General features: G+C 38.5%; 1 protein-coding gene across 1 annotated transcript in view; it reads right to left on the reverse strand.

The window, feature by feature from the left end:
- enpp1 (ectonucleotide pyrophosphatase/phosphodiesterase 1) overlaps positions 1-20,195 on the reverse strand; it is a 78,593-nt gene that overhangs the window by 26,332 nt on the left and 32,066 nt on the right. The window contains exons 6-16 of the mRNA XM_084090307.1: positions 18,878-18,975; positions 16,398-16,477; positions 16,006-16,125; positions 12,873-12,982; positions 12,437-12,502; positions 12,121-12,193; positions 11,685-11,793; positions 6,642-6,773; positions 2,562-2,593; positions 2,334-2,461; positions 1,706-1,775 (exon numbers count right to left, since the gene is read on the reverse strand). Coding sequence (XP_083946433.1) covers positions 1,706-1,775; positions 2,334-2,461; positions 2,562-2,593; positions 6,642-6,773; positions 11,685-11,793; positions 12,121-12,193; positions 12,437-12,502; positions 12,873-12,982; positions 16,006-16,125; positions 16,398-16,477; positions 18,878-18,975 — 1,018 coding nt within the window. The remainder of the gene's footprint in view (positions 1-1,705; positions 1,776-2,333; positions 2,462-2,561; positions 2,594-6,641; positions 6,774-11,684; positions 11,794-12,120; positions 12,194-12,436; positions 12,503-12,872; positions 12,983-16,005; positions 16,126-16,397; positions 16,478-18,877; positions 18,976-20,195) is intronic.

Consider the following 20,195-nt stretch of genomic DNA (forward strand, 5'->3'; position numbering starts at 1 on the left):
TGCAGTGTTTCAGGACCTCAGACCAGCTCTTTGTCTGTTATGGTGGGAAGCTGAAGGGAAAGGCTCTCTCCAAGCAAAGGTTGTCTCACTGGATAGTAGATGCCATTGTCTTGGCTTACCAGATGCAGGGTCGTCCATGCCCCCTAGGGGTGAAGGCACACTCTACCAGGAGTGTGGCTTCCTCCTGGGCTCTAGCGCATGGCGCCTCGCTAACAGACATATGCAGAGCTGCAGGCTGGGCGACACCCAATACTTTTGCGAGATGATTCTACAATCTCCGCATAGAGCCAGTGTCCTCTCATGTGCTCGCTTCCACTAGCCAGTAAGTAGGACCTGCTCGGAGCCATCACTTGCTGCACCATTCTACTCCACGGACTGAAAACGTGCGCTATTTCACTCAGATGAGTTCTTCTTTGACCCTGAGTTCCTCCTGCACTGTTGATGCCGTCACCAGAGTGCATGCCCGCTCGGTCAGCGCTCGTGATTGGCTAGGTGCCTCCATGTGCATGGTTCCCCCGTTGGGCAACCCCCCACATGTGTATTTCCATGGTAAGTCTCCTCCGAGCACGTGTTTTCCCTTAGCATTACCCCTCTTGCCATCTCAAGGTTGAAACATTCCACCCTGCGGGCTGGATACCTCTGAGTTTTCCATATGCATCCCGCTCCTGGGTCATATGTGTATTCTAAGTCCTCCCTATGGGTAGGCGCTGTTTTACATATTCCACCTTGGATATCACACCCAGTGTACCTTGGTATTCCTGCGTTAAGCCTAGCCCTTCGTCCGTGCTAGTCTCACGACAGGGAGCTCAGTCTTGCGCAGGGCACTGGAAGACAGCCGCTGTGGCGTGATTGAATTGGGACCCCCATTTCGTCATTCACTGACATAACTCGTAGTGACTGAATGAAAGGGAAAGTCTCGGTTCACATATGTAACCCTCGTTCCCTGAGGAGGGAACGGAGACGTTCCGTCCCTCTGCCACAACCGCTGTACCGCTGGAACGGCCTGGAGTTCAGTCTTGGCTTCTCAGCGGAAAACATAATGCGAGATTGCCAGCGTCCCTCCTTTTATACACACGCGGTGGGGTGGAGTTGCACTATGCAAATTCCGCAGACCCATGGCATTTTCATTGCCATTGGTTCGTATTGTAGAACTCGAATGTGATAGGCTTCTAAGCATAACCCCCATTTCGTCATTCCCTCCTCAGGGAACGAGGGTTACATACGTAACCGAGACGTTCATCATGTAAAGCAATCAAGTCTCTTCAGAAAATTTTGACTAAACCGCTCAATTCTTTTACAACCTCTTTTTGAACTTTTTGAAGCGTCAAAGTGGTATTTGCATAGCTGTCAATGGAGGGACAGAAAGCTCTCAGATTTCATTAAAAAGATCTTCATTTGTATTCTGAAGATGAATGAAAGTCTTACGGATTTGCAATGACATGAGAGTTATTAATGACAGAATTTTTAATTTTTAACACACTTAAGTGCACTTCTATAAATTCTACTTTACAGTACATTTTAAATTATGTTTTGGGAAAGAAGGCTTTTAAACGGCACGTTTCGGCACAATGGGTCAAGAAAATCTGTTAGTAACATCAGCTAAAATCATCAATATCTAGATGACTATGCTTGAAATGTGTTTTATATATTTACTTGCATAATACAAGACAAGTGCTTTGAATATGACAGTATTTTAAAAACCAACCTGCATGTTCTTGAAGACATTATCTGAACCATGGAAGCCACCACTGCAGTATTTAATTTCACTCGGTTTTCTGTTGACCAAGGTGGGAAGGAAAAATACTTTACAAAATACTTACGTACCGAGTAAATGCCAGCTTGAGTGCTGATTAAAAAAAAAAATTATAATAATCTTTGGTAACACTTTATTTTGATGGTCCACTTCTACTCAGTTTGCAACTACATGTAAATTTCCAGTGATTATTAGAGTACTAGTAGAATGTCTGCTTAACATCTGCTAACACTTTATTTTGATGCTCTCCAGAAGGCATTCTACTGACTATAAGTAAATTTACAACTCCATGTCAACTTATTCTAACAACCAAAACTCTAACCTAACAGTCTACAAATACTCTAATGAGAGTTAGTAGAATGCCTAAAGTGGCCTATCGAAATAAAGTGTAACCAAATCTTCAAATGTCTTCAGTCAAATTCTAGTTACCATTTTGAAACGGAACGGTTTTCACATTGATCAAAAACATCAAACGGTTAAACGGTTTTTCCCCACAAGTTTTACAAACACATTAATACTTTGAGGATACTGATTTCCTTCATTATAGCACTCATTTTGACATGACAAGCGTCAAACTCACAGTGCTGCTTGCCACTGTGGCTGCATGTAGAGGTGTGCTCGCTCGATACGGATGCTATTTGCAAAGTGAAGGCGTTTGGGGAGGTGCTCCTTTAGATACGGTCTCATTGGCTGATCAGGTTCTCTGCACTTCAAACAGAAAGAAAGAAGGAAAGAATAATGGTTTCAGCATGATTAAGCAGAAGATGTGGTCTATAAGTGAGGTGTGGGGATGATGACAGGCTCATACCGAAAGGTTCTTCACCAGACCTTCATAATCAACTGCCAGATGAATACGGGGAAAGAAAATAGATGGATCGTTTGACTTGCATTTAATGGGCAAAACACATTTTATAAATGAGTGTTTCTTCAACTATGTGCACTATAGGCCCGCTTTTTACACTCTCTCATGATATTTACACTACCGTTTATTTGGGGTTGGTAAGATGTTTTTGCTCATCAATGCTGTATTTATTTGATTAAAAATATTGTGAAATATTATTACAATTTAAAATAACTTTTCTATTTGAACATATTTTTAAATTTAATTTGCAAAGTTCAATTTTCAGCATCATTACTCCAGTCTTCAGTGTCACATGGTCCTTCAGAAATTATTCTAATCTCAAGAAACATTTATTATTATTACCACCCATGTTGAAAACAGATGTTCTGTTAAATAACTGTTGTGGAAAATGTGATATATATATTTTCAGAATTCTTTAATGAAAGGTTAAAAAAACTGCTTTCATTTGAAAATTTGATTAATTTTTATTTTTTACTGTCGCATCTGATCAATTTAATGCATTCTTGCTGATTGTTGTTTTTGTTTTTATTTATTTAAAACAATTGTTTTATTTATTTATTTATTCTATATTGTTTTTACATATTTCATTTCAGGTTCTTTACTGACACTGGTAAACAACACTAACTCATACAGTATAGTGTTAAAAAATGCTAAAACTTTATTAGGGACAAAATTGTTGGTCACAGTGAAAATTGCACCACAACTGTGGTTCAGTCGCAAATTGTATAAAAAATGAAAAACGTTTTATATAAAATGATATAATGTTATATAAGTTATTTATAAGACCCTAGGAGCTATGTTGTCCGGGGCTATATGCCCCTGGTAGGGTCTCCCAAGGCAAACAGGTCCTAGGCGACGGGTCAGACTAAGAGCGGTTCAAAAACTCCTTATGAGAAAAATTAAACCGAGGACCGTGACGTCGCCCGGTATGGCGCAGCCGGGGCCCCACCCTGGAGCCAGGCCCGGGGTTGGGGCTCGTATGCGAGCGCCTGGTGGCCGGGCCTCCCCCCACGGGGGCCAGGCTCAGCCCGAAGGAGCGACGTGGGGCCACCTTCACCTTCTCACCACCTGTAGGAGGGACCGTAAGGGGCCGGTGCTGAGAGGATCGGGCGGCAGTCGAAGGCGGGGGCCTCGACAACCCGATCCCTGGACACGGAAGCTAGCTCTAGGGACGTGGAACGTCACCTCGCTGGTGGGGAAGGAGCCTGAGATTGTGCGTGAGGTTGAGAGGTTCCGACTAGAGATAGTCGGGATCACCTCTACGCACGGCTTGGGCTCTGGAACCACACTCCTCGAGAGAGGATGGACTCTTCACCACTCTGGAGTTGCCCATGGTGAGAGGCAGCGGGCTGGTGTGGGTTTGCTTATAGCCCCCCAGCTCAGCCGCCATGTGTTGGAGTTCACCCCGGTGAACGAGAGGGTCGTTTCCCTGCGCCTACGGGTCGGGGATAGGTCTCTCACTGTCGTGTGTGCCTACGGGCCAAACGGCAGTGCAGAGTACCCGGCCTTCTTGAAGTCTCTGGGAAGGGTGCTGGAAAGTGCTCCAACTGGGGACTCCGTCGTTCTACTGGGGGACTTCAATGCCCACGTGGGCAGTGACAGTGACACCTGGAGGGGCGTGATTGGGAGGAACGGCCCCCCTGATCTGAACCCGAGCGGTGTTCAGTTATTGGACTTCTGTGCTAGTAACAGTTTGTCCATAATGAACACCATGTTCAAGCATAAGGGTGTCCATCAGTGCACGTGGCACCAGGACACCCTAGGCCGTAGGTCGATGATCGACTTTGTGGTCGTTTCATCTGACCTGCGGCCGTATGTCTTGGACACTCGGGTAAAGAGAGGGGCGGAACTGTCAACTGATCACCACCTGGTGGTGAGTTGGATCCGATGGCGGGGGAGGAAGCTGGACAGACTCGGCAGACCCAAGCGTACTGTGAGGGTCTGCTGGGAACGTTTGGCCGAGTCTCCTGTCAGAGAGATCTATCGGCTGGCCTCGAAGAGATTCTGGCAAACCGTCCGGCGCCTCAGGAGAGGGAAGCAGTGCCCTACCAACGCTGTCTACAGTAGAGGTGGGGAGCTGTTGACCTCAACTGGGGATGTCGTTGGACGGTGGAAGGAATACTTCGAGGATCTCCTCAATCCCGCCATCACGTCTTCCATTGAGGAAGCAGAGGCTGAGGGCTCAGAGGTGGACTCGTCCATCACCCAAGCTGAAGTCACCGAGGTAGTCAAGAAACTCCTCGGTGGCAAGGCACCGGGGGTGGATGAGATCCGCCCTGAGTACCTCAAGTCTTTGGATGTTGTGGGGCTGTCTTGGCTGACACGCCTCTGCAGCATCGCGTGGCGGTCGGGGACAGTGCCTCTGGGATGGCAGACCGGGGTGGTGGTCCCTCTTTTTAAGAAGGGGGACCGGAGGGTGTGTTCAAACTACAGGGGGATCACACTTCTCAGCCTCCCTTGGAAAGTCTATGCCAGGGTACTGGAGAGGAGAATACGGCCGATAGTAGAACCTCGGATTCAGGAGGAACAGTGTGATTCTCGTCCGGGCCCGTGGAACACTGGATCAGCTCTATACCCTCTACAGGGTGCTGGAGGGTTCATGGGAGTTTGCCCAACCAGTCCACATGTGCTTTGTGGATTTGGAGAAGGCATTCGATGTCCCTCACGGCGGCCTGTGGAGGGTGCTCCGGGAGTATGTGGTCCAGGGTCCTTTACTAAGGGCTGTCCGGTCCCTGTACGACCGAAGCAGGAGCTTGGTTCGCATTGCTGGCAGTAAGTCAGACTTGTTCCCAGTGCGTGTTGGACTCCGGCAGGGCTGCCCTTTGTCGCCGGTTCTGTTCATAATTTTTATGGACAGAATTTCTAGGCGCAGCCAGGGGCCGGAGGGTGTCAGGTTTGGTGACAACACGATTTCGTCTCTGCTCTTTGCAGATGATGTTGTCGTGTTGGCCTCATCAAACCAGGACCTTCAGCATGCACTGGGACGGTTTGCAGCCGAGTGTGAAGCGGCTGGGATGAGAATCAGCACCTCCAAATCCGAGGCCATGGTCCTCAGTCGGAAAAGGGTGGCTTGCCCACTTCAGGTTGGTGGAGAGTTCCTGCCTCAAGTGGAGGAGTTTAAGTATCTTGGGGTTTTGTTCACGAGTGAGGGAAGGATGGAACGGGAGATTGACAGACGGATTGGTGCAGCTTCTGCAGTAATGCGGTCGATGTACCGGTCTGTCGTGGTAAAGAAAGAGCTGAGCCGCAAGGCAAAGCTCTCGATTTACTGGTCAATCTACGTTCCTACTCTCAGCTATGGTCATGAGCTTTGGGTCATGACCGAAAGGACAAGATCCCGGATACAGGCGGCCGAAATGAGCTTTCTCCGCAGGGTGGCTGGGCGATCCCTTAGAGATAGGGTGAGAAGCTCGGTCACTCGGGAGGAGCTCAGAGTAGAGCCGCTACTCCTCCACATCGAGAGGGGTCAGCTGAGGTGGCTCGCGCATCTGTTCCGGATGCCTCCTGGACGCCTTCCCGGGAAGGTGTTCCGGGCGCGTCCCACTGGGAGGAGACCCCGGGGAAGACCTAGGACACGCTGGAGAGACTATGTCTCCCGGCTGGCCTGGGAACGCCTCGGTGTCCCCCTGGAAGAGCTGGAGGAAGTGTCTAGGGAGAGGGAAGTCTGGGCATCTCTGCTTAGACTGCTACCCCCGCGACCCGGCCCCGGATAAGCGGAAGAAGATGGATGGATGGATGATTATATAACGTTGTACTTAGATTATCATAGTTTTTCTGTCTTTAACATTAATGTTATATATGAAGAATTGTATGTTTTATATTAATGGTATAAAGAAATATGTGGAATATGAAAACTAGCAAAAAAATAATGAAAAAGCCATTTTAAAGTTATATTGTGACCTTTTTACGGCAAACCTGCAAGATCTAATTAAAAATTAATAATCAACTGCTGCAACAAAGTGATTAGTTGAAGAAACACTCAAACAGCAAGGATGTGGTAAATCTATGACAAATCTATCTGCTTACAGGAGAAGAACTCATCAGGCAAACGTCTGGGCCGGACTCTCGCCGCAGGGCCCGGGATGACAGTGATGTCATCAGTGTTATCCAGATAATCGGAGACGTATGCAGCTTTCTTACATGATGCTTCTTCCATCCCTGCATGTTTTATAGACACAGAGAAGAACAGAATCATTCGAAATGAACTTATATTTCACAGGTTGCACATTTAATTTTGTTCATGAATTCATGATTTATTCACCCCCAGGTCAAGGCAAACAAGTATGAATTCTTTCTTTCACAAGAAGAAAGTGTGAGTAAATACAGTGAGTAAAGTTATGGGATATAAGTTTATTGATATAAAACATTTTGCCAAACTTAATGTGTTCCCTTTGTTGTGTCAAAGGAAGCATATAATTCACTGACAGTAAAGGCTTACAGTAAAACCTCCACTTCTCTCATAATATTCTTGAGCGAGTACTAATTAAACATCAGTGATGCATCTTGATGTGCAGCACATCAAAATATACAAGCTCAGTATGCATTCACAATCACTCCAACCACAAAGGCAGAGCGGCACAGAAAATTAAAAACACAAGAGTCAAAATTAGTATGCTAGCAAGCCTCATGGCGTACTTGAAGGGCAGGAGACACATGTGCAAACCCACACGCCTTTAATTTGCCCCAATCTCAAATGGAGACACACGTCAAACAGATGTCTCTGCTGTGCTAATGAACTTCTGTGCCCACCCAGTTAAGTGGGAACCAGTGATATTTTAGCATCATTGAGATACTATTATATTTTTGATTAATATTTTGAATTAGCTTTATTTTTTTCTGTTTGCAATTTAATTTTAGATCAAGTTCCCATGAAATCAAAATTGATTTTTTTTGGCTTTTAGTATGAATGTGTTAGTCTTGCTGTTATATTTAAGCTAGTGTGCTCTAAAACAATGATAATGACAAAATAGATGCATTCAAAACTTACAGTCTCTCACTTCGGCCAATATGTCTCAATGATTTTGATGACATAGTTCTCAGTATCAAAGTACTGAGACTGCTCTCATTAGAGTTACAAATGATTTGCTCTTATCATCCGATCGTGTGGTTGTATCTTTCATCATCCGGTTGTATCTCTCTGTTAGTGTTACTGGATCTTAGTGCTGCATTTGACACTATCGACCACAACATTCTTTTGAATAGACTCGAAAATTATGTTGGCATTAGTGGAATTGCATTAGCATGGTTTAAATCATACTTATCTGATCGTTATCAGTTTGTAGCAGTAAATGAAGAGATGTCATATCGATCACAAGTTCAGTATGGCGTACCACAAGGCTCAGTACTAGGACCGTTGCTTTTCACTCTGTACATGCTACCCTCGGGAGATATCATTAGGAAGCACGGGATTAGTTTTCACTGTTATGCTGATGATACTCAGCTCTATATTTCTTCACGCCCCGACGAAACTTACCAATGTACAAAATTAACGGAATGCATAGCTGATATAAAAATTTGGATGACTAGTAATTTCCTACTACTTAATTCTGAAAAAAAACAGAGTTTCTAATTATTGGACAAAAAAACTCTGCACGTACTAACCTAGAATACTGTCTAACACTTGATGGGTGCTCTGTTAAGTCTTTGTCGTCGGTTAGGGACCTGGGTGTGCTCTTTGATACCAATCTTTCATTTGAAAGCCAGGTTTCTAGCATCTGTAAAACCACATTCTTCCATCTTAAAAATGTATCTAAATTACGACATATGCTTTCAATGAAAAATGCCGAACAGTTAGTTCATGCGTTCATGACCTCAAGGCTAGATTATTGTAATGCTCTACTGGGTCTCTACAAAGTCCAGTTGGTCCAAAAATGCAGCAGCTAGAGTTCGTACTAGAACCAGGAAGTATGACCATATTAGCCCCGTCCTGTCAACACTGCATTGGCGATCCATATTGCGATCTCAAAATTCTGTCCAGTTGTTAATACCTAGAATATCAAAATCAACTGCTTGCAGTAGATCCGTTTCTATTTAGCACTTAAACTTTGGAATAGTCTTCCTAGCATTTTTCGCACAAACAAAAAAAACACATTAAAAAAAAAAATTAAGTATTCAAATTTTAGATGTTTACAAAGATCCTTCTATTATCTATTGAATCCCAGAATAATATTTAAAATATCAGTAAGCTTAATATATATAAAATCATAATTTATTGGGTACTTTCAATTGGGAGGGGGCTGTCCCGAACCCTAACCCCGAATCAACTTGTGAAAATGATATTGAAATGTTTTTTTTTGTTGTTGTTGTTGTTTTCCATTGTTGTTTTTAAATATATCGTTTTGATTTCTTTTAAAAAGTGATTGTAGATAGGTACCATCATGTGGAGGGAAATGTATTCAAAAGTCTGAAAATCTCTCTGTAACTTTAAGGAACGTCACTACCAAACACCTTTTTTTCTGCAATTAAGCAAACTTTTTTGGGTGTTATTCCATAAGTTCAGAACTGTGCTAGGTAACCTTGTACTGGTTATCATCTTTGAACTAGGCTCAAAAGTAGGCTCACTACCGAAACAGTCACTACCAAAACGTGGTGAAGTTTCGGTTGTGACATCATGTTTTTTTGAGTGTTATTCAATAAAATTTAGTTTTTGTGTGTGTACAACTTTTCAGAACTGTGCTAGTTAACCATGTGCTGATTAGCATCTCAAAAGTATCTAAAATTGTCACTACCGAAACATGTCATCATTGTTTTGGTAGTGACAAAAGGGAACACATAATCATTTGTTTGGGGGAAATAAACAAAAATTTTGTACAGTTATGCAAATCATTAGTATCTTAGTATGTTTTAGTAGTGTTTTAGTATGCGAGTTAAAATTCTGTAATGTGATGTGGTCACTACCAAAACATTACTGTCACTACAGAAAATGTGCCATCACGACCAAAACATGCATGTTTTGTCTAAAATAAAGTATATTGAATTATCAACTACGATGTTATTATAGTGTTTGGTTCAATGTATATTCAAACTAATGAATCCTTAACTTTGAAATCAGTATGATTAACAGTAAGATTGGATGCAAAATACAACAAATCTTATAAATTACACTTGAAATATTGTTAAAATTGTAATTGTTATTGATTTACCTGTGAAAACTTTTATTTAAATAGCAAAAATATATTTACAAGGTAGATGTAAACAAAATATTAATAGGCCAATATAAGCCTTCTTATGAAATTATTTATTGTTTTTCGGTAGTGACAAATTTGGGGAGAGGAAAAATATTCCAAAACTTTCTGAAAATACAATATGATAATTAACTGCACAATTACTAGAAATGTGTACCTTAGATATTATACAATTTGCATATATACAAAATTTGTGAAAAAATATATTTTTTTCAAGACGTTTCCAACTCTTTGAACCAATTCTGTAGAATGGCCCATAAATGACCTAAATTTATAACTTTTTTACAACAAAAATGAACCATCACTGAACTAACTTAAGCTAGACTATGAAGCTATTTTCTTTAAGAAACAAACTTTGTTGCATTATTTCCCTGTTATCACTGTAAAGCTGCTTTGAAACCATCTGTATTGTAAAAAGCACTATATAAATAAAGGTGACTTGACTTGACTTGACATGACATGTTGCACTTCAGCTTTTCATCAGATTTTCTGTCCAATCAAATGCTCTCTAGAATCTAGTCCTGCCCCCTACATTATAAATAGACGCGGAAGCTACGGCTGAAGTCGTTCACTTGTTCACAAATGTACTATTTTCTACATGGCGAATAGCACATAGTGCACATAGCACTATAAATCACCACATTTTCATTAAAAGGGGTTTTATAGCTCCTGCCATAACATCTTCCAATTAATAGTCTCATGTTGAAGTTAAAGGTGCACTATGCAGGACTCATAAAAAAATAATCCCTCTCAATCATTACTTATGATCCACTAGAACCTAGTTGGCATTTGTGTCCAAAATACTCTGCCTGTATTTTTATTTATTTTATTCTTCTATTGCTGTGCTTGGGATTTTCTTGGCTGTAGCCTTTTGCCAGTGAGTGTGTTGTATGTGTCTGAAGCTCAGGAAGCTCATGTCTCGACTCTTGCTATTGCCTTGTTGACTGCTATCTGTAACTCGAAAGATTACTAGGCACTGTAATTATGTTTATATGATGACAATTATCGTTTATTAGCGAACTAGACTGAAGATGGCTGGTTACACTTTATTTTGATGGTCCATTTTAGACATTCTGTTGACGAAGTAACAAGGAAATTATGCTTTTTGGCTGTTGTTCCACATTTCGGCCATTGTTCAGCTGAAGTCAAAGTGCAGCATTCAACAACGTCAACAACTAGAGGATGAAGGACATCATGATTGGATTTGTGTTTTTGTTGTGTCGTGGGTTTCGTGACATCAGAGATGGAATGTAGATGTACAAGTTATGTAATTTAAAGAGCAAAAAGGAGGGCTGAAGGGCTCAAATTCTTCTACGACAACCTGCAGTGCTATAGAACACAACACCGCAGACAAAGGCGACAGGGAAATGCTGTTAACAATAGCTTTCTGTATATTTATGTTAGTTTTGTGGCGTAAATATATGAAAACTGTGTATTTACATGGCTTTTTAAAAATGGTGGGTGCTGTTTCGTATGGCATATGTTCGGCCAATCAGCCTACACTTTACTACACTACACTGGCAGTTCAGGTTGTGCTGGTTTAGACCCTACTCTGAAGTAGGAGCTAATTTAGTCCCCCCCAAAAGGAGTTCCTTTAACTAAACTCATTCCCAGTTCCTCTGGTGTTACTTCTGCCAATAGTTATAGGAACTATGTAAACGTTCCTCCGGTGTGAAAGCCCCTTAACTCTATAATAAGAGTTAGTTGGCATGTAGGTGCGACATTACTTGAGGGGATCATCAAAATAAAGTGTTACCAGATGGCTAAACTTGCTCACAAATTACAGTCAGTGATCTAACTATTAGCATAACTGTTTGTTCATATACCAACACACACAAAATGCAATTTATGCATGATAAACACAATAAACCATCACAGTACTTACCGTGGTCAGACACCAGAACCAGGTTGACACATTTGTCCAACTGTCTTTCCTTGAGGCCCTCCATCAACATGCCAATAAGTCTGTCAACATTCAGCAAAGCCTCAATTACCTGAAACACAAAAATCAATCACAGTTTTGAATGAAAACACTCAGCACCAGCATACTGATTATGTACAGTATTTAAGAGCGCTAACACCAAAAGACATAAAATGCTGGCTTTTATGTTTTTTTCTTTGCAGTCATGAGAGAAAAACATTGATAGTTATATCAATCATTGCAAATTCTCTAGTATTGCATACACTTCATCAACAAAAAAAGTAACAATGACTGTGTTTATTTACTGTTTCATATCCTAAATCAGACATTTGCCCCCAAAATAAACGGAAGAAACTGAAGTTCATCAATTTTATGCACATGTGGTTTGTCTTCAGTGTACCTGGCTACTCATTGGTCCATATCGATGACCCGCAGAATCAGGCTCTTCGAAGTATAAGGTGTAAAAATCTGGCCTAAAACAGAGTATATACACTGAAAAAAACTACAAATGACATCTAAATTAACTGATTTCATTTAAGTAAAAAATATTATGTAACATCACCCAAGTACATAAGTTTATATCAACAAAGGGTTAAGTAAGGCAGAAATAGCTCTTTATGGTAAGAATTGCATGTTTTTCCAGTCTAGGCAGAACAAACTAAACCAGTAGGCCTAAAACAAAATAACCAAAAGGTAATGGAAATAAATAGCATTACCTTTCTCCTTCAGGTAAATGCAACCATTCAAAGATTTTGTGCATCCTCTTTTCAAAGGGAATGTTCCTTTAAAAACAACAACAACAACAACAACAACAGTATATCTTTGCTCTAGTGTGTTCAGAACAGCTATTAATATATTTATAGTTATAGTTAATATATTGATGCCCGTTATTTAAATCATCTGATCTTTCTAACTATTGATGGCTGTTACTAAAAACCCTGATATCTTCTATTGAGTTCAGCAGAAGTCTACATGGAGTGTAATGAATGTATTACGCTGTGTAACCTTCTTTTCAAAAGCTAGTTTTTGTTGTGAATTACAGTCAGTCCTCACAACTCTAATGTGTCGTGCTTTTAAAATGTTAGAATCCAGTTAATAACAATGTTAAAACAATTGGGTATTGCAAAACAATGCGGTATTGTAAATATCCACCTGTCATACTTCACCCAGAAATTTGGGTATTTTCCGTTGATTTTCACATCGGATCCAGGCCAGAAGAAAGTTGCCGTTTTTAGTTTGTTTTTCATGGCTGTGAGCCAAACCTAAAAACAATCACAGGAAAAACGGAATGAGAGTGCTGACAAAAGATGAAGATGAAAAGATAGAAAAAAAGAAAAGAAAAAACACCTGCAAGCAAAGCAAGACGAGAGAACCTCAGTCAAAATTTCTGCAACTTTTCTGCAGCTTTTTAAATGAACTTGATTCATGCTAAGGCAGTGTTTTTTAATATCAATGATATAGATTTTGTTAATATTTTGAATAAACTTTAACTATTTTTTTTTAAATAACAATAAAATCTTTAGTAATTTTGTTGAGTGTTGTTTTTGTTGTGTAATTTTTATTCTTTTTAAAAAAATCTATATATTTTATTAAGTTTGAGTTTTTAGTCTTAGTTTATTTAGTTTTAGTGATATTAGTTCTTCAACTAAATGAAAATTAAATGTTGCCTTTAAAAAAAAAAAAAATTTGTACTTCAAAAAAATAAGTACAAGATTTTTTATATTTTCATTTAATTTATATAAAATTTTCTTTCAGTTAATGTTTATTTTATTTCAAGTAATGAAAATATTTTTATGGTTTTAGTCTTAGTTAAGGAACTGGAAATCCAGCTTCATTCATTCACAGTTCCTTTGGAAGAACAAAAGTAAAAACTAAAAATGGTCGCCTACTAGGGATGTGTCCGAAGCCGAATACTGTTTGGAAAGGAAACGACACATTCTACGGAGGCCCTAAAGAGACATGGTGACGGAACAAAAATATGAACAAAATCAATTTCAATGCTTTTGTATTCTCTTGCAGTTATTTAGTCGGGTAATTATATTACATATAATTTGTGGGCATCAGGGAGATGCTATCAATATGCTGAGTATTGAAATCGCTTTTTTAATGCGCGCTCGCTTTTTACTTTAACTTTCCAAATTCGCAATCACACGTATAGAGAACGCCACTACTGGCAACACATTTTACAAGATAAGATATTTGTCAATGACGCTCAGAATCCAGTCCCGTCCTGTCAGTCATCTCTCCTTACTCTCTTCATGTGATAAGTGAAATCATGATGTACTGACACAATGTAATTGACAATTCGGATTTAGGCTTCGGCACATCCCTAGTTGCTCCTACGGTGAAGTACTCATGAAGTCATGAAGAAGCACAAAAAATTCAAGCATACACGCCTTCAGTCAGAAACCACAAAGCCATCTCTGTAATTACTGTACAAGGCAATTTACAAGATGTATTCTAGCCCAGTTTAAGGTTACACAGGCTACCACTGAATATGAACATTAGAGACCGTTAGTTATTTAGTCTCAAATGGCAACATCTGCCACTTTTCTCAAGCAAATCTCTAGATCTTCTAGTAGAACTCCTCACACTGCACACATTTCAGCACCATGGACGGGGCAAAACAAAGGCGCGTAGCACCAAAACGAATAACACGGGCAAGTGTTCCCAGTGAAGAGTTAAAGGAAGTTTAGAAGCACTGGCCGGCACCAACCAGGATGTCTTTTTGACCATTTGCTTCATGTTTGCTTGCACATCTGTGCACCACCCTTCATTTCCTTCAAACAGCTATTTTGGTGAACTCTAAAGATAATGATGATGATGAGGGAGGTAACAGAGGATGGGTGTGACTTTCCTCTTATCCCACACTGATACAGGATCATTTGGACAATCTCTGCCTCAAGAGCTTGAAGAAACTATGTCTAAACTCTATAAACTCTATGTTCCACTCTATATCTTGACAACAAAAAAACAAATGCGAGAGGATTTGTCCAGAACAGAGTGATCTAAAAGAACTTCCAGCAGTGCATACCGAGGCTAAGTTATGAGTCGTGAAACAGGAATTTAAAAGGATGTGCTATTGAAGAATTATGATGGTCACAGTCCGAGCCAAATTGCGACGTATCCAAAACTGAACGGCTTATTTTCTATTGGGTTTGGTGTACTAGTTAATACTATTTAACAGTTTTGATTAAATACTATTTTTGCTTAGCATTTTTGCTTTTTTGTACATAAGAAATATGAATATTTTAAAAAGACATCACAATAAACCTTAAGGCCTTTTGAAGTTGTCATCATTTATAGTATGTAAAGTAAATTAAACATTCACTAAAACATTTTTTTTAGTTACTTTCATATTATAGCTAATTTAGCTTTTGTTTATGGTGAAATTAAGTTGTAAATATTCAAGCAATTATTATATTTACCTACATTAAGTAACATTCTTGCTTTTGTCTAAAGAAAATATAATGATCAAGTGGTCTTTATAATAAATAATCTTTCTATTTTTGTATGATTTTTTTTTTTTTTTTTTTTTGTCTTTGGAAAAATAAATCTTTTTGATACATGACCACATTTAACCATGAAATCCCAGCAAATCAATTATTACTTATTCAGAACCTTTAAAAAAAAAAAGACACTGACATCTAAATTCAGTTTAAAGGTTCCCACAAGAAATTTCCTTAAATAATCTATATGAATAGGGTCATCTCAAATATATAAATTTATTTGTAAAGTGATTTTCACAATACACATTGTTTCAAAGCAGCTTTACAGAAAATCATGATTTCAATGTTTATAATATCTTCTTAATATCTTTACATTTAATAATAATCTTAAAACAGTTGCATTTAGCAGATTAGAGCTGGGTAATAATATTTTACATTTTGCAATGATGCAAGCAAACAAGTAGCCTAGTTGTTTTATATTCTTAATTTTATATTTTATATATCGCGCTACACGGGTATACTGTATGTATGTGGATAAAATTGGACAACTTTAAAGAGCTGACCGATACATTTTGTGTCGAAATAAAAAAATCAGGTAGTTGAGAGTCGCTTTACGTGATATGCAGGTAGTCTGAGACTAGACTTAAACCTTGTCTGTGAAACCATGGGTTAATAATTTAATAACAAGTACATTACATAATCCAGATTACATATAATCAGTTACTACCCAGCACTGTATGCAGATAATGTTGGATATAAAATATATCACGGTTCATGTATAGAGTTAGATTCGTGCATATTGATTTTTTTAGTTTCATCTGTGTGCTTATACTCACTGGTTCACCCAGGTACCACGAGGGGTTGAATTTCTCATCGACTCTCAAACTGAAAGAGGCATTACGAGTGACATCATACATCTTATTGTCCACAATTCCATGTGATTCGGGATATAGACCCTGCAAACGAAAAACGCTTTATTAAAAAAGCCTTATTTCACTCATTAGAAATCAGGATGAGCAAAGAAAATGAACATGTCTGGTCTGTAAGCAACCAATGGAACTAACAGTAACTTAGTAATTTGATAGTCTTACCCTCATTGATGTAAATAGAAAGGGATTCAAATCAAACATAAACTATCTACTACAGAAAGCAATAACAACTGTCATTATTTTGATGCATATGTAGTTCTTTATGAGTAATTGTGGATCAATTTCTACCTGTCACTTACTGTCACTATAGTGTAATGGTTTGGGAAGGTCTTGGTGGGATATGCAGGTCGCATATATGGCGTGGAGGTTCCACATTTCTCTGAGGAAACAAAACATGGCATCACCTCAACCACTGGAGCTGGTGTACTAGTTAATATAAACCAGTGGTTATCAACCAGGGGGTCTGGGGCCACTAGAGGCCCTCAGCAAACTTCCAAAGGGGTTTCAAGATGACTTAAAATGATTTAAAATGAGACAAAAAAGATGGCAAATCTGGATATACTGTATGAGGTAGCCTAATTTTTAAAGTGCTTTCTACACCTGGAAAAGTAGAGATTGTGAGTAAACAACATTTTTTTTAAATACTTATCCTTAATCTTTTATCTAGTAAATCATGAATGACTGGAAAATTTAAATAAATTCAATAGTAAAAAGAAAAACATTTATCTCTTAAAATGTCTGGAATTCTTAAACTTTATTTAATCATTTTTTAGTTTAGTTTAGATTAGTCATTATTTATTTATTATCACTTACAGTATTTGAATCTATGGATGCTCCTAGTTTTGGTAAATATATAAAAAAATATTGTAAACAAAACTCTGTTGTTACAGATGTACCAGAGGAAACCTATTAGTCTACATGGGGACTTGACTGTTGTTGTGGACAATGGGGGTCCTTGGAGTCAAAACGAGTTGAGAACCACTGGTTTAGATTAACCACAGCACAGTATCACGATATCTGTCTTGTTTGTCATGTCTTTGTCATGTTTCTGTTGCTTTTAATAGACCAATTCAGTAATTTTAGCCGAAATTTTGGATTAATATAAGTAAACGTTTGTATTACCACAATGTTCAGTACATGCTCCTAACATATATGAGAGACTTAATATACAGTCGTGCTCAAAAGTTCACGTACACCTTGCAGAATCAGCAAAACGTTAATTATTTTAGCAAAATAAGAAGGATCATACAAAATGCATGTTATTTTTTATTTAGTACTGTCCTGAATAAGATATTTTACACAGAAGATGTGGCAACACTTTACTTGAAGGGGTGTGCATAAGACACCTTCATAATCATGACATGGCAGATGTCATAAATATGAAGGAGGTCTTATGCATGTTTATGACAACTGTCATTAAGTGTCATTCGCTCAATTATAACATTTTTAATGCAAATATGACATTGTTTGAGATGTCTTTGTTATGACAACTGAACATAAACCAATGCATCATAACCTGTCAGTGTCTTTGTCATGACAACTTGACATTACCAAGACAACATAAATTGTCATAAACAATGACATCGCAGATTAACTATCAAACTTAAGAAACCACTTTATGGGTTAACATTTCATTAAACTGTCAGGTGGTTGGTTTTGACATTGGCTGTCATGAGGCCATTATAACTGTGTCATGAATGTTTTTCTTGACCTCAACTACAGTGGTACAAATTTAATTTGTCATTAAAATGTTATAATGGCTTCAGCCAATGTCAAAACCAACCACATGACAGTTTAATGAAATGTTAACCCATAAAGCTAAGTGGTTTCTTAAGTTTGATAATTAATCTGCTATGTCATGTTTATGACATATTTATGACAAGTTGCCATAAAGACATCTCACACAATGTCATATTTGCATTAAAAATGTCATAATTGAGCGAATGACACTTAATGACATTTGTCATAAACATGCATAAAACCTCCTTCATATTCATGACATGTGTCATGTCATGATTATGACGGTGTCATGTCAGTCTTATGCACACCCCTTCAAGTAAAGTGTTACCGAAGATGTTTCACAAGACAAAAAAAATAGCTGAATTTATAAAAATAAAAACCCCATTCAAAAATGTACATGAAACACACGAGGCATTAAAAGCCAGGGGGTGAAAACTTTATGAATTTGATGATCAAAGTAAATTGTGCTTAATTTGTCTTTCGGGAGACATACAAGTATCTTCTGTGGCTTCCGAAGGGCAGAAAATTTGGACATCTTTATCCTGTTCAAAAGAAAATAATCTGAAAATATGGATCTCAAAATCATATAGTCACTGCTGGAAAGGGTTCAAATATGCAAGAGATGCTGGAAAACTGAAGAATTTTCAGGACCTGGAGGATTTTTCTTAAGAACATTGGGCACTTAAGAACAACTGCTCAGCACAAACAAGGGACTCAAGAACAACCATAAAAAAATTAAAATCATCCAGGTAACGACACACAGTATTAAGAATCAAGGTTATGTAAAATTTGGAATGGTATATAATTTTTATAAATTCAGCTATTCTTTTCTCTTGTGGACTATATGTAAAAAAAAAAAAAAAAAAAAACGTTTGTAAAATATCTTAATCAGGACAGTACTAAATAAAAAATAACATGCATTTTGCATGATCCTTCTTATTTTGTTTAAACAATAAACATTTAGCAGATTCTGTAAGCTGTATGTCAACATTTGAGCACGACTGTAGCCGGGGTCAAACTTTGAGTTAATGTGACATACTGAGTTTGCTGATGACAGGAAGCAGGCTGCTGTACGCTTTCATGTATCCTGCCCTGAATCCGTCCAGAGACACAAGCAGCAGCGGCGGTTTCGAAAACCTAAAGAAAAAGATAAAATGCTTTTTTCAAATGCTTGTCATACCATGGAAAAAAGTAGCTTCCTCTTTAAGTAGAAGTGCTCATGCATAAGTAAAAATAGCAATAGGAAACATGAGCACAGTTTCACCCGAAGAGCAGATGTTGGTGTCACACCCAAAACGCCAAATCCAACAACCAACATGCTTTGAAATTGCTGAAAAAGCTCTACGGTAAAAAACAAGTTTTGGACAAACTGCTTTTGGATGAGTGATTTAATAGACAGGGATATTGCGCCTTTGGTTATATTAAAATCTAACAATTTGTTTTTGTCATATCTTATGTAAAGCAACACTATAGAGTTACATTAGCATGTCGTTCCACTTCCAAACAACTCCTAAAAGCCCCATCAGCCATCCTTAACCGTATCCTTCAAAACTGAAAAGAAGATTGTGCCTTTATAAAAAGAGAATAATGCATAAAACATTAGCTACATTTTTTGTGAGATTACTCAATTTCAAACTATAATAAAATAATAATATAACATGAAAGGAAATGCCACTAAATATACAAGCCCACAGCAAAACAACAATTTTCCTGAATATTACTTTTATATTTTTTAAATTATTATGGCTCCCCACTACACCTCATAATGTGTTTTATGATGAGATGAAATGGCAGCAATAACTGTTTGAAAGTCTTCTCAACAGAGCACATGGCTCATTAAGTTGTTTGTTTGTGTTTATACCAGTGAATGTCATTATGGGCAAAGCTAAATGCATTTCAGAGTGAGTTTATTATAGCTAATGGAAAAGACAACACTGACCAAACAGTCCATTTACCCAGAGTCAGACATAAACACACACACACCCCTAAACATCTCTCTGTGCATCTAAATATATGCATTTATATACAGTGCCATTTAAAAGTCTGAGTCCACATGTGATTTAAAAGCTAATTTAAACTTGCGAAGGCACGGTCAGTTTTAGGATGCTGCCAATTTAAATAATTATGATGTACAATAAATACTTTTTATAGACCACTAATCAAATAAGTACACTGGTGATCTAAATACTCTAATATTCCAATACAATACATGATTTCCAAAGTAATGTTAATTCTTTCAGTTCAACTACTGAAGTTATGCTCATATAATTTGTCACAAAAAACAACAACATTAAAGTGCCCCTATTATGCTATTTTAAAGGCTCCTAGTTTTGTTTTGGAGGTCTACAACAGGTTTA

The sequence above is a fragment of the Abramis brama genome (genome assembly GCF_963993115.1).
Source record: "Abramis brama genome assembly, chromosome: 18".
NCBI lineage: Eukaryota > Metazoa > Chordata > Actinopteri > Cypriniformes > Leuciscidae > Abramis > Abramis brama.